Source organism: Amphiura filiformis, chromosome 12 (assembly GCF_039555335.1).
Source record: "Amphiura filiformis chromosome 12, Afil_fr2py, whole genome shotgun sequence".
NCBI classification, from domain to species: Eukaryota; Metazoa; Echinodermata; class Ophiuroidea; order Amphilepidida; family Amphiuridae; genus Amphiura; species Amphiura filiformis.
In genome coordinates, this window is record NC_092639.1 from 48,501,783 (window position 1) to 48,518,469 (window position 16,687).

A 16,687-nucleotide genomic window follows, 5' to 3' on the forward strand; every position below is an offset into this window, starting at 1 on the left:
AAGCATTACAATGTTTGCATTTACATGTGAGTGATAAAATTCTCGGCTTCATATTCACTAGATGCTGGTTTCTATGTATAGGGAATGGGTGTTAAATACAGAGAATATGTGACAATCTGATCCAATCAGACCAAGCCCGCAGTAATAAATTTGTGATATAGGCAGAATTAGGCAAAAAAAAAAAATTGTTGTGTTGCACTCAACCGTCCTACCCTAAATCCTGAAAAATCAGGGTCGCAATTTTTTTTTTTTTTTTTTTTTGAATGAGGATTTTTACAGATTTGTTCAAAAACGCAATGTTTTTCACTTAAAATTAATATTTTATTGTAAGACTAGTCTTTAATTGTTGTCTAACAGGTATCCAGAAGTCAAAATTGACAAATGTCACCTAATTGAACAAGCATTATTTAATATTTGCGGGGATTTTTAAAAACTGAAGGTTTAAAAAAAAATAATAATCCGACCGTCCTACCCAAATTTTCCATTTTTCCACTTGAGGGCAACACAACAATATTTTTTTTTTTGCCTTATGGTAAATATTTAAAAAAAAGAGCTATTAAAAAAAAAGAGCATTAAAAATGGACATAGTTCAGTAACTTGTATCAATGTATTTGCCATGGACCTCGGGATTTCAACATCGGCAAGCAATAGGTATTGACCAAGTTAGTAATTGTAATTAATTAAGTTTTGACAATTTCTTACACATGTACTTATAGTGGAGTGGATAAGACTGTGGCATGTTATATGTGGCTAAGTTTTGGTTAAGAAAGAAGGATATCTAAAAGTGGAAGTTCCAATATGCTTTTACTATATCTATCACCATTAAATTTGCATATTTCTTTCCCTTAATTTTCAGTTTCATTCACATCATAAGTTAATGATAACAAAACAAAAAACTCTGCAATTTCAGCATATTTTTCTCTCTTCACAATTGTCTCATTATTTGCCGACTTATTGATATCCCATGAACATTCTAACAAGATCTGATTGGGACTGGCACCAAGTTATTTATTCTGCAAACTTAATAGATTAGTCTGCCCGGAGGGGACTACCTAGGGGCAGACTGCCAAATATAGGCAAAGCTCACAATAGGATCCCCAATGTTACAAGCTGAACACCGTCAGATATACAATGGCGATATGCCAGGTCAGATTTCATATTACTATCACTAGGATCCACAACATGCTCATCTATCAGGGGCTCAGTTCTTTAACCCCAATACATTTGTACGTTCATTGAATGACCTTTAAATATTTTGAGTACTAAAACTCATACTCTGCAACTTGAGGTCAAATTATGCACTATGATTGTTTGATTGAGGTTATTGAGCTATAATAGCCATTGGGATGAGGCCATTGTGGTCCATAGTGTATGAGCCATAATGATCTCAACCCCAATGGCATAGCCCAATGACCTACATACACAAGTAGAAGCTCAAATTGTGACCTCTAGTTATGGAGTATGAGTTTTTGTACCCAACATATCCAAAGGTCATTCTTTTAGTGTAGAAGCATATTGGGGTTAAGGAACTGTGTCTTAGAGATTGTCATATTTGACGCTGTGTTGCTGGTTTGAGTTCAATGCTAGAGATGATGGCGAGTTGTGATGTAGTCTAAACAACCTCAGCTAGCGGGAGATAGAAAATTGGGCTATTACCCTTAAATCCATACACCCTTTATGGAAGCTATGACCTTAAACTTTCACACAGGGATTGTGAATTTTCAATCCTTGGGTTACCTGAATGGGTGACTCCATTTGAAATCTACACCTCTTGTGAGAGGGATTAAGGTCTTGTCTTTCAAAGGGTGTATGTATTTCAACTGGAAGAGCGCAATAGGTTGCGTTGTTAACTAGACAAATTCCTAATGTTACGATCTTGCTGTCACATTTCAACCCTATAATTTGGAAATGGTTGGTTTTCCAATGTGGTGGTCTTTAAGTATGTTTCCTGCTGTAAAACATAAGAAATGACTGATGTTTACCCTACATGTTTGTTGATCCAAATAAAAAGTGTAGGCCAACCTATAAAGTGTAGGCCTGACCTAGTTCTACCTGCGCTTTAATATATATATAAGAAAAAATAAAGGCATTATGAGATTTTCTGTCGAAATATTTTGTCTTGACTGCACTACCAAATTATCAACAATTATACTTTAAAAAGTGGAAATTTTTGAACAATTAATTTTCTGCGCCTCGCTAAGATGAACTGTGACCCTTGTTTTTAAATTTGTGATTCTAGATTTCCTAACATTAAGGGATCTAAAATGAGCGATTATTATGCGTTTCGACAGTATTTTTTGTGGGACATGAGAGCACCTCAGACCTATCGAATTGCATTCTGAATACTGAAGCATGTCTTTCTGATATCAAATAATTTTCATTTTTGAAAATCACAATATAATACAAATTTTATGACAAATTATAAAAATTTGATATTTTTCAAATTTTTGATATATAACAGCCCTCGAAGTAAATTATATAAATCTAATGATATATTCTTAAAGTGTATGTAGCAGGAGGAAAAGCCGACGGTCAATTGAAAATTTTGACCTTTCATATTGAAGATATAGATTTTTTCCCAAAAAGACCTAATTTTTTTTGGTGTTTTGGGAAAAAAATCCATATCTTCAATACGAAAGGTCAAAATTTTCAATTGATCGTCGGCATTTCATCCCACCTACATACATCGTTAAGTATAAATCATCAGATTTATAAAGTTTACTTTAGTACTGTTAAATATCAAAAATATCAATTTTAATGATTTGCCATAAAATGTGTATTAAATTGCGAATTTCAAAAACCAAAATTATTTGATATCAGAATGACATTCTTCGATTCAGAATGCAATTCGATATGTCTGATGTGCTCTAATGTCCCAAAATAAATACTGTCCAAACGCTCATACCCCAGCCCTTAACCTATACACAAAAGGAATATATTGAAGCATTATTTTCATGGTAGCAGCTTGAAACATTTAAAATGCAAAACTGAATGTAGCAAAAAAATTGCTACTTTTACAGTACCAATGTGTTCATTACCAATAAATGTAAGTATCCACAGTGTCAGTGTTGGCTGCTGCTAATGTACAATGTATGTTAACTGCGGATGTTATCCGTACTTTCCAAATTCAAGAGCCTACAATGCAAGTGGTAAGGCTAGCGAAACTGCTGTGGCTACCGGTCGGCCGGTGATCTTGGGCTTGGCACACAAGGGGTCTAAGATTTGATTTCCGGGATACAGTGGACTTACTTGTTTATCTTCTGTCCTTTTTCATCCCTTCTTTCCCTTCCAATAGCACAAAACCATGGGCTGTGTTTGGGTTAACCGATTTTCTTTTTGAGCTTCAAAATAAACCAGAACCTTTGAAATTAGGGCTAATATTGTAATACTAATTATACAGCTGTTTTTAAAACATTTTTAAGTACATATTAGATTATATTAGTTAAATATCAAAAATACAAAAAATATCAATAAATAATTTGCCATAAATTTTGTATTATAACATGAATTAAAAAAATATATCAAAATTATTTGATATTGGAAGAACATTCCCCCTATTCAGAATGCAATTTAATGTGTCTGGTGTGCTCTCATGTCCCACAAAATATAGGTCAAGATGAAGCGACTCAAAGGATTTGTTGTGATTGATTCATTAGTAACTTTGTAATTGGGTTATGCAACAAAGGTGTCATGGACGAATCAAATTAATCATTTGAGGTTAGGTGTGGTTTGCCTTGGCTTATTTATAGAGATGTGCATTTGGAGAATAAAAGATATTTTGTCTATTGCCTGTCCGATATTGTGTCATAATGGATGGGCTGTCAATTACGATAAAAATATTGGGCTGCCCATCCATTATGACACTATTGGATAAGCAAAAGTCAAAATTCTATCTGTTATTCTCATTCTTATTACAGACCTGAAACTTTTCCTATTTTTAGCTGATTTCCTCTTTTTTTATTCCTGCAATTTATACATTTTTTGTTATTTTCAACCCAATTTGAGCGTTTTTAGCATGATTTTGCACTATTTTCCTCTTTTTAAAAATAATTTTCCTTTTTTTCACAAATGGTCAGTTTCAGGTCTGTTATTCAGTTTTAATAAGTATAATATTTCTTATGTTATTATGTATTTAATCTTATTTCCATATTTGGCATAAAATACTCTTATTCAACATGTGGATATGTCACATTACATTCTTGTATCAGTTGGCAGAAGAACACAAAAATTATTATGGTTTTTGTAACTCGGTGTTGCCAACTTGTGTATATATACATGAGATCACAAGATAAACGAAATTGGCAAAGGGGGAGAAAAAAAGAATGTGTTGAGACCATGATCAGGACTAAAAATATAATAAACTTTAATTTTTCTGATCTTAGGCAAAACACCATTTCGACCGCCCCTAAAATATGAATTGTTTGTTCTTGTTTTTACCAATATTTGAATTTTCATATATTTGGTAAAAAATTAGCAAACAAGCCTGATAAATCATTGTTTGCCATCATATTGATGGTGTACAATCTTTTTAGGCCTTTTATCAATTTAACAATAGCATGAGATGATTGTCTTTTTCTATTGTGATTCCTGAAAACCATTGTTTGGCAGCCAAATTCCCAAAGTATTTTCTGGGTTAAAAATAATGGCTAAAAGTAATATGCCATATAGATAGAAATACCAGAATTATTCAATATTTTTATGTGTTCATTCAAAACACATTTCTTAGGCAATGTTTGCTTACCCAACAAATTAAAAAGCTCTGCTCCTTGTTTCTCAAGTTAAACTTTGTTTTTTTTAAAGGCATTTTTAAGGAAACTAAATTTAAGGCAACAAACATGTTTTTTTGTGCCTAATTCCGTATTATTTTATCTAGAAGTCCAATTTTTGAGAACTATGTTGAACTGGTTGAATACTGTTACTGTTAGTGAATTTTGTTTGTATTAATTACAAACAATTTTGATTTGGCAAATTGATTTAGAATTAGTCCATCTCAGATTTCTATCATGCAGTGAAAAAAAATAAACATGGTGTATAGTTGAAACAGTATACACAACTTGTCACCCATACTATCTTGTATTCCGTTCTAATGCATACTAAAAGTATATAGCTTAAATTTTGATTTTAAAGTAACATTTCAGGATGCAATTGATTTTGTTTAAAAAATTAAAAATCATTATTTTATTGTAAAATTTTATACTTCTGATATTTGTTGGATATGTCAATTGTGGTCAAAAACTTCATGTTGTCATGTAAATGTAACTGAAAAGCCATTGCCCTTTTTTTTCAATGAAAAATAATTATTAATTACTAACTGTTAATTTTGTGCCAAAACTAGTTTGATAAAAACCTTAGTACATATAGCTATTGAGTATCAGCTGCACGGAATGTGTTAGTGGCTGACTGGTGTGCCGTTACCATACAAGGCATTCAAGTCACCAGGGCCCCTGCACAGTAGTACAGACAACTAACCGATGCTTCTCTACATACTAGGGAATCCCAACTATGTTATGTTTGATAGCATCCAACTACTGGGAACCTTTTCATGAGTGAGAAGCTGGGGAGAGAGTAATAAAAAAAAAAATCAAACCATCCATTTTTTCTCGACTTGTTTTGATGCTCGAGTAAGCTCGAGGGTAAAAATAAGCTGTCATTGTTTTGGGGATTGTTTAAAAACAACAAGCAGATTGCACCGTCTCATCTGCAGGATGTACGGGTCCTCGGGCAGGACACCCGTGACAAGGGTAATGTGTGAACGTGTTCTCCTTGCTTGTCTTGTCATTAGGTAGCCCATGTGTGTTTCTCTGTGTTTGTATGCGTGTGGGTTGAAGCTTGATAACGAAATCGGTATGCTTTGCAGTGACTCCAAGCTAAGAGGCCCATCAGAGACTGGCGATGATGCGTGTAGTTATCGCTCAGTGCATGCCAGTCTGATGATGAGGACAAGTTTTTATTTTTAAAAAGAGGCATCATAGTCCTGTCTGAGTGATCTAAATGTAGCATTGGATTGTATTTGCAGTGATGAGCCATTTAGGGATGAGATGAGATAACCACATGGGAATTGATGTCATTTGTAGCGTTAAGATGACCCTAGCCCTGTAAACAGACGGGGGATGCATCTCATTTGCATAGAGGACTGCAAGTGACATTGGTGTGACCTCAATACCAGTGATAAGATAGATAGCGAACAATATGGCTGACATTGGGTTATCTTAAAAATTAAATGACACAGGCCTCCTAAATTTTAATTTTAAAACTATGGTAGATTAGATTTGATTTGATACAAATTTAATTGGGAGTCAAATTATAAATATTACTCAACTCTCTTTTGTATTTAACCCAAAATTCATATTGTGTGACTTCTGTGATAGGAGTTGACATACGCTATGCATATTTTATAAGGACATGTATGTGGTAGAATATAGTTTAAATTTATGGCTGGAACAAATCGGTTCACATATATGGTATAACTAAGAACATAGAGAACTTTTAAAGAACATGAATACATGAATACAAACGCATCTTTTGAGTCAAATGTGACCTCATTTAGCCTGAAGTCTGTTTCAGTAGAATTTGAACTCGTTTTCACTTGGGTGTAAACAGGTTTGCCACGTCTTGAACTCAACTTCTAATGTTGATGCAGGTCAACTTTTTTAGAATTCCAACTTCAAATCAAATCGCTATTATGCCGTACACAAACACACAATTAGAAGTTGACTTCATTTCATTAATGGTTGTTGAAGCACAAGAAAGTGAGGGTGTAAAAGTTAATTCATCGACTACCAATTCTCTGCTTGCTTGCTTGCAACACCCCATCAACAAATATTGGGATATTCCAGTTGAAATCCATACACCCCCTTTGGAAGACATGACCTTAATCTCTCACATAGGGAGTGTAATTTCAAATGGGATGACCCATTCAGGTAACCCCATTTTGAAATTCACACCCCCTGTGTAGAAGATTAATGTCATGTCTTCCATAGGGGGTATATGGATTACAAATGGAATAGCCTGTAATGCTAATCTTTAGTCGCAATTTGAATTTGATGTCTCAATTGAAGTCAACTTCTCTCTATACAAACGGGGTCATAGATTATGGGCCTATATTTTTTACTAATCGCCATTGTCATGAATTGTCCATGTAATTAATTAAGAATTGGGGTGACTAATTAAAGAACCTTGTATGTACTAATGCCAGAAAACCAGGAGTATCTCTTTAAACTTCTCATGAGGAAATACCAGTTAAACCAATTAAAAAACCTAGCCTTGAAAAGTTTTACTGTGGAGAGGACATTGGTACTAATAGGGCAGTGACCGCAGAATATCCTTTGAGACGTTTTCATTGGTTGTTAGGTGTAAATATGAATATATCAACATTAGTCGCTCTGTTTCAAGATGTGCAGGTGTCGTGGATTTATTAGTTAGCTAACTACAGATTTGACATGCCCTAATCAAAGAGCTGCAATTGAGTTTGTGTCATGGATTAGGAGACACTAACATAATGGCATAGCTCCCTTTTATAAAATACTGCAAATGGTGTTCACTGTTCAACATCTTTGTTTTTTTTGGGTTTTTTAATCGAAAGTGATGACTGGCTCCTTGATTTGCTAGCAATTTTTGCACTTCCATTTGCTGTTGACAATTTTGTTTTAAATGAAAATGTCAATTTTTTGTTACTCTTGTATTATAAAACCACCTTTTTGTGATACAATCAATCAAAATCAAAATTCACAAGAGCTTTATTTTGCTCAAAACCCCATCATAGACTTACGGTTGAGAGATATTTCAGTATTGCTATGAACAATGAAATACAAAGGAAGTTGAAAACTATTATTGGCTACATCTCAAAATCAATATTTTTGACATCCGACTCATTTTGCTTGATCATATCACCCTTCTACCTACCATATTTTACCTAATTAGTGCCCTGGCCGCTTAAGTCAGGTATTTTCGGCTTTGCTTGTGAAAGTTATGTAAGGAAAGTTACAAATTGAAATTAACATGCATAAAGTTCAAATATAATGACCATATATATCAGGAACTGTAATAATTTTCAGGAAAATAAATTAATAAAATTGAAAACTGAATTTTGATTTTACTCCACAAATTAGTCTTACTCGTGTGGGGTGTGGGGGATGTGATCATATCACAGGTGTAGTTCATCTAAGGTCAAAATCATTATCTTAAACTGGAATGCTTAGAAGGAAATTTTACTCAAGACGTTTGATGGAATTAAATTGTACAGGTGCCCATGGCTCGAAAAAGTGGGGAATTGGGGAAGCTCATTCCCAGGAAATGTTGGTGTTTGGAGGGAAATTCTGGTATTTGGAGGGAAATTGTGTCTCTTTTGTATATAAAAACATGCTATAAATTGTGGGAAATTTAGCTTGCTTCCCGGGAAATTAACATTTTTTCGAGCCCTGCAGGTGCCATTCAAAATATTTTGTAGTAGGGGTGCTTATGAGGGGAGGGTGCTAATTAGAAAGAACATGATATTGTCGGTTTTGTTTCTCTTATATATGCACTTCCTTTCAAACATATAGGTCCTGACCCTAGGTAGGACAGCATCTTGGCTTATGTTTTACATAATACTATTCTCAAGGCAGCTTTTTCACTAATGAATTTGCTTTCCTTTGGTCACGCAATTACTTACAACCAAGTTCCTGTGCAGTTGGCAAAAACTCACAGCCTCCACCTGGCCCCTTATATCTGTCTCGGTCCACTTCCATGCAACAACTATAAATTGTAACTTAGCAGAAATGTGTAGGCCACTTGGCTGATTTATTTCATTCTGATGAGATCTGTCCAAGTCCGTCATCAAGTACGTAGGACTCTGTACATTGGATCATACCAACTTGTTTCTGACCAGGATTTAATACTTTTGAATATGCCTAGGAGATTCAGGGACTACAGGGACAAACCAGCTACCCCGGGCCCATTCCAAAGTGCCCCGTTAATGGTTTTTGATAGAGGATACACATCGCCGTTATGGTTTGATTCGGGCGATAACACTTTCTCGTACAATGATGATGTATTTTATGCTGAACATCAGCACCATGAAGTAGAGGTATTCAAGTTTCACTTGTTGCATGGGGAGGGAGATTTATGCGATGTTGTATTGATAAATGGAAATATGCCATAGAGGCTCGCTCAAATCATGAATAATACCTTTCTTTTAAATCCTTAATGATGTGTATGACATCCCCAATTTGCCAGTGAAGTGTTATGTATAAGCTGATTTTCACTGTGTCAACGGGATCATGCTTTTGAGTCCTGAACCATGATCAAAATGATCGCCACTAAGTCTGTGGCATTATATTTCATAATATCAAAGGGCACGTAATCCAGTAACCAAGGAGTTAGGTAACCACTTCGCTTGCTCATGTTTAAACAGATCTACTTTTTGCCGTAGACAAATATTTTTCTGTGGGGCTATTTTGTAAAATAAGTGGAAAACACGCTTAGTGCCTATATACATGTATATTGAGCCATGAAAGGTTACTGTAGATTTGTGTCTTCAGGTCTGCAATTAAAGCCATAATGTACGATCTTATAATATGAAATTGGTTAATTTTTTTCAAACCTGATTTTTTTGCATATTTGTAATGTTTACACATGTCCCAACTTGCACCAAAATGGAATCGGCCAAATTTGTTGTCTTTGTAGGTCAACAGAGCAAAGTTTGACATAAAGTCATAATTTTTTTATTATGACTTTATGTCCTGGCCAAAATAACCAGTGGGATTTCTTTCACTTTACCTGGTTGTTTCAGCTTAAAATGAATAGCAACCCTTACCGGCAGTTATTACTAATATTATTTCAACATTTTGAACAAAGAATAACAAAATTAAAATTTGATGGAAATCGTACATTAAGGCTTTAAGGGATTGGATAGCAACGTTTGCAGAGTATGGGACATGAGAGCACATAAGACATCTCAAATTGCATTCTGAATATGAGGAATATCATCCTGATATCAAATAATTTTGATTTTTTTTTGTCCCACAAAAAAAACTGTGCAACCGTAGCTATCCGATTCCTTAACTTAATGCATTACAAACAATGATAGAGTTAGTGAGTGATCGATTGATGAATATTTTAATTTTTTGAAATTATTTGTTTAATGATTAATTGATTAGTAGGAGGAGGCTAGGAGCATCTAAGAAATGTAGTATTAAGGACATACAGCTTGGACTAGTATTGGTTTAAATATAGCAACTGTTTAGTTAGGTTCCTCACCTTATTTTTTTCTATATACTGGCTTTTGCAGGTGTTTAGATTAATTTTTTTTTATGGTGGGGGGTACCTTATTTGGGAACAAGCCTTAAAATAAGTGGACTAGAACCAGGAGCAATTTGTTTTTGTTTTTTGAATATTGCTCCTGGTTCGCTGGGATTTTACAAGAACCAGGAGCAATTTCTAAAGAAACAGCAATTTTCAAATAGTAAATCCTTTTCTCATTTTTCTACATATATATACAATACAGCATACCAGCACTACTGCATCAAGTGCAATTTGTTTTAGAAAATTGCTCCTGGTTCATGTGAATTTTACAAGGACCTGGAGCAATTGGTTGCTTAACGCTCCTTGCAACTGCTTATTTCAAGGCTTGTTTGGGAGTGTAAACATGTGGGACCTTTTCAAAAGAAAAAATATGCTGATTTCATCCAAGTTGTTTTATTTTATACTGTGACTAACTATTGTTTCACATCTGCTTTGCTCTGTCTCTTCTTTTCCTTTCTCTCCCCATCTCATTGTTTTCCACAGAGTGCCTCAAGTACAACAGATCGCTATAGTCGACCGTTGCCTACCACTGGTCTATATAGCAGGTGAGCTCATCACGTATATTCGTTCAGCACCGTTTTAAAAACTTACAATATTTCTCTCTGTTTTTGGTCAGTTCATGGTATGATACTGCATCTATTGTGTATGTGTATGATCAAATCTTGGCAAACTGGAGATGGTTATTTCATTACAAATGTCATACAAATATTGAATGTTTATGAGTACAATGGTAAGAATATTTTCATGAGATGAAATATGGACTGTTCCATTCATTCAACGAGGCTTTAAAACCCCAGGAAAACAAAATAAATTAAAAAAATAGTAATTAGCCAATCAAATGACAAGAATCTGTGTATGAGTAATATAAAGTCTATTTTCAGTTGTTAGTTATGTCCTCTTTAAAGATGCAACACTTCATGGAAAAAATGTAGGAATTACATTGATCCACCTTCTTATTACTGTACAGAGTTCTCTGGAGTTTTTCCATTTTCCAGAAAAGAATGATTGTTGTAGGAAATTTGTGTGCTGGAAAGATGAAAACCATTTTCGGGGACCCCCATCCATTATCTATGTCTTCAATCCATCGCTTAGAAAAAACTTTCTAGAATTAAAATGTGGTTTAAAGTGAATTAAATGAAATAATTAAAACTCAAAAACAACATAATTCTTGTACTTATTTTAGAAGTGGTTTACAGAATTTCATTTTAGTACTTTGCATTTGGTAATTTTACTGTGGCAGTTTATATCTCTATTCACAGATAAATCATGAAATAAAGTGATTAAAAAATTGTTCATTTTTCCCAGGAAATCAAACCAATTTGCAACAAAAGTAGCAACATTTTCCACTATTTTATATGTATTTAATTGAGGGGACCAATTAAATACCCCCCCCTCCCAAAATTTCTCTCCAAATGCCAAACTTTCCCTTACAGGTGCTTCCTGGATTTTACATTTTTTCCAGGCATTGCCAAACATTAGAAAAATGTCTTATGGGTCATACAAATGATAATAGATGCACAATGAATACCATCTTATTAAGGACAGTGAGAGAAAGTACTTAATTGTTTATTAACAATGATGATTGTTTTTACAGGTTGAGCATCAGCCACTTGGTTCTTAAAACAATGATAATACAAAAACAATGTATTAAAAGTCCAAGAATGTATATTGGTGAGCATATGGATGAAATTGGTTTAATGTAATTACAATACATGGCAAGGATTGTCAGAAGTTGATGAAACCATTTTCTTGGCTTTGTGCACATGTTATTTCCTCATCAGAAGAAAATGAATTGTTTGAAATACTTTTAGCAACTTTGAGATTCATTACTTAAACTTGATTTTTCTACAATGTTTGAGAATCATTCTGAAGTAGAAATGTTAAATTGTTGAGAAGGGAAGGAGGGGTGGGGGAAATAACACCAAAGGGACAAAAGCTAAAAAACCAAAGATTTTATGAGATGATAAGATTATTATGTCAGTGTTTTAGGATCCTATAGTGGCTAGTGCAAAAATAAATCTTCTTTCTTCCCCTCATCCTGCTGATTGTTGTGGCGCAGCTTCACTGATACATTGTATATATGTAGCTGCTCTACAGAAACAACGTCAACAATAACTTAATATTTGCAATAAACACACATGTCAAGTTGATGAATGTAGTTTGTAATACAACAATACGAATTTACACCAAGATAATTAAATTTCAACCACATGTGCACAATAAGGATGTTAAGTTGCATGTGTGCAGTGGAAGTGGATGCGGTAAATTTTAGGCTCTACAGTGGCAAAAAAATGAAAACTGCACATATTTTAATGAAAACTGGTCTCAAATTTTGTCTTGTGTAAAAATATAGTCCAATAAGAAATAGTTGCACTTTGTTAGTGGTAACACTACAAAGGTTTTGGTCAATGCTGTAACAAATCATTCAAGACAAGGCAAACCAGTCCGTATAAAAATTGAGACCAGTTCCGTTAAAATCCTGGTACTTTTCATGTTTGTTGGTCCACATGGAGCCTAAAATTTACCACATCCACTTGCACTGCACATGGAAAACTTAACTGTTACTCTAAGTGTGCCTTGGGGATACATGCGTTGCATTGAGTCACTTGAGTGCAAATGATCTTCCTATAGATGAGGTGACCTCAATGTTTATCAACAAAGGCAAGGGACTGGTATATCGATATGCTTGAGTGAACCCCATGCAACCACTACACTGAATCTATAGCCTTATAGTGATGTGGCGGGAGTTTTAAAAACACAAGCCCTGAGCATAATATGATGCGCACACATATTGTCATGCAAAAAACAATGGAAATTGTGATGATGCGTGCGCATACTGCCAGGCATTGATGTCAGAAGTCAACTCATCTATAACTTAACAAAATGTGAACCAATTCAAATATTCTGACAAATTGCTTTTAATAACAAAAAAGACAGAGCAGAGGCAAGATTGATAATGATAAACAAATTCCATATACAGTTATGTACAAATTAAAAAACACATGAATGCCACACAAAGTTAATAATCTGGAGTAAACTTGCATTTGATCATGTTATGAAACATTCACCCTTCTGGTGAAGACAGGAGGATAAAGATATCAAGTTTCAAAACAAGTTAATACATTCTTACTATGTAAAAATGAATAAATAAAAAACATGTCTACATGAAAACATAATTTTTTTAGTAAGCCTCCATGGATCATGCTATGAAACATTCACCCTTCTGGTGAAGACACTATGAAATACAAGTGTTATTTAAAGCAAGATTGAAAATGAAAGCAAATTTCAAAGAAAGGTCATACATTCTTGCTATGAAATAATAAAAAAAAAACCATGTGTACATGAATACTGCAAAGTTAATAATCTTGAATAAGTTCCCACAGATCATGCTATGAAACATTCACCCTTCTGATGAAGACACTATGAAATAAATAGTGTTATTAAAAGCAAGATTGAAAATGAGAGCAAATTTCAAAAAAAGGTTATACATTCTTGCTATGAAAATAAAAAGAAAAAACATGTGTACTTGAATACCACAGTTAATAAATCTTGAGTAAGTTTCATACTATGAAACATTCACCCTTCCCATGAAGATGCTAGGCTATACAAGTGTCATTAATGTTCCCACAGGAAGGGGCAATAGGAAATGGTCTTTCCTGTTAGACTTGAAATTTAATTAAGACATTAGAAGCTAGGCTAATTGTGTGCAGCACGGGACGCTTTGTTAACCAAAATTTAAAACAATAACATTGAAGAAGCAACATTGTTTAGGGAAAACTTGACACGTCTGTGTTACATCTTAATCATGCTAGAATTTAATGATACAGTGAAACAAAAAATAACACGTTAAAATATTTTGAAAAGTACTGAATCCATGTGGCCCATCAAGCAAAAATGTTATATTGGGCTATCCTAGTTGAAATCCATACACCCCCTGTGGAAGACATGACCTTAATATTCCACACAGGGAGTGTGAATTTCAAATGAGGTAATTACCTGAATGGGTGACTCTCTTTGAAATATACACCTCCTGTGTGGGAGATTTAAGGCCATGTCTTCCCATAGGGGGGTGTATGGATTTTTTTGTTTTGCTCTTATGAACAAGTTATCTGATACAAAAACAAATATTCTATATCAAATGACACTGCATAAGAAAAGAGAGAGTAGGATTGAACAATATGACAGTATCACAGGATAAGAACAATAAAATTACTTTCAAATCTTACAAGGCTTCTTGAATCATTGGTGTGATAGTGAGAACTTACTTTTTAAAATCATTGTTTTTAACTTTTAATGAAAAAAAACCAAAACATCTTTAGTATAGTAACTTAAATGGAAACCGTTTTTTGGTAAAAAAAATTTGAATATGATCCAATGACCATTTATTCTAAATAACATTGGTCTCATCTTGAATCGTAGAAAATATGAAGGAGTGGATTTAAAATTACATTGACCCTAAGGTGTGTTATGAAGTGCTGCTGACTTAATACTATATGTAGTTGTCTTTAGCACCGCAGAAAACAGCTTTATATTTTAAAACAAAAGGTGTGTTTAACAAGTGGGGTACACACTATGGGCCATAAAGAATAAGGTGAACGAGATGTACAGGTCAGGCGATGGCAGGGTTGGTAAGTAACAGAAGTCTAGTTATATCTCTTGCTTTTGGTTTTACATTTGGCTAGTATGACATACATGTAATCTGTGTGTAAATTGCACAAAAAAGGGTTTCCCCCCCCCCCCCCACCATATCAAGTTATCACTTTGGATGTGAACAATTTTTAAAGGAATAGCGTAATGGGATTTTGTTTCCTATTTCTGACATGATCACCTGGAGTAAACAATTTTATAGAATTTTTTCTTTTTTATCTTTGCACAAAGCACACACAGGTGCCCTGTGCTTTTATTTATTAATCTCGGTTATACATAGTTATCAGAAATCATCAGTGATAAGAATTATCTAAATTTGCCATCGAAGTGTCACATGTAATCCAATTATCACAATGTCAACTGGATCATTCTTTTGAGTCATGAACCACAATCAATATGATCACCACAAGTCACTATCATTCCAAAAGTTGTGTGATCCATTTACCAGGGAGTACTGTAATCACTTCGCTGGCAAAGAGTTGAGCTGTGCAAGAATATCCTGGACAGCAAACCAAACTGGGGCAATAGACCTAAATATCCAAATTGGGAAACATCAATTGTGAATTTGAAAGAATTCTGATACTGCTAGTTGTCTTTATCTTCAGTCCCACACAAAAGTGAGATGAACTTTAACCTCTGTTGCTACCAAATGGAATCACTTTGTATCCCTTTGAAGTGACTAGTAAGAAGGAAAAATTGTGTGGGCAACTTTCAGTAACTTTTCCTGTCTTCAGTGCTGAAATGTTTGACAAATAAATCAGAGATCTCAACATTACAAACTTAATGAGCGAGGCAATACCCGAAGTTAATAGTGCTTGATATTAATGGCAAAGGTGCAATATTTTCTTTTCTCATTGGAATTTAAGTTCATATTATCAAAAGTGAAGAAAGAAAAGATAACATTTAATTATTTGGATACATTTTTGTAGTTCCTATCATTCATATGCAGGATCTTGTGTATAATTGACACATGTTTCCACCTCACGTTTGTTTGGGGACAATTTTAAAAAGAAAATTTCCTATTGAAATTGCATAAATTGTCTGCTTTCACTGTTCAAGCCAATGTTTCTTCTGCACGGCCCCTTCCTTGGCGCCAGTCTGATGACCATGCATACTGATATGGCCTTAGATTTAAATACACATTCCAGTTAGCGAGTGACACATATCCCCTATCCATATGTACTTTTTATCGTCCATGCCCAATGATCAAGCGGTTACGTAACACTATGAGGTGATTATTAGAAATGCAATTCTAAAGAGAGTTGTCATGACTTGCATTCAAGTTTTCTTACACATTCTGATCAGTTGATATTAACCAAGATGGCTCTTTCTGTCAAGAAGACTTTGAGTACTACCTTTGAAGGCATCTTTGATTCTTTGTATCAGAGTTTGTCAAGCACTTGCTTTGAGATGTTATGAGAAATATTGGAGGGCAGGCCTGGTAATAAAGAAATAATACAGCTTAAATTTTTCACCCTAGCAGGATGTAAAACAAAACAAGACGGAGATAAATATGCACAGATTCACACATTATGTACAAGTGGGCCCTAGAGAAAAGCACCCTGAACCAAAATCTTGAGGGCATGGGTACAATCCCCACTCAAATTTATTTATGTCAGTTAGTCTGAGCTTCCCTGTATATTGAAAGATCTTTAAAATGACTTTTTATTGGACTATTACAGTTGAAATCCATAAACCCCTATGGAAGACACAACCTTAATCTTCCATAAACCCCTATGGAAGACACAACCTTAATCTT

General features: G+C 34.3%; 1 protein-coding gene across 1 annotated transcript in view; it reads left to right on the forward strand.

Annotated features, from left to right (window-relative positions):
- The window catches only part of LOC140166868 (protein phosphatase 1 regulatory subunit 12C-like), a 144,918-nt gene that overhangs the window by 122,602 nt on the left and 5,629 nt on the right, over nt 1-16,687 (forward strand). Inside the window, 1 exon segment of the mRNA XM_072190355.1 lies at nt 10,765-10,826. Coding sequence (XP_072046456.1) covers nt 10,765-10,826 — 62 coding nt within the window.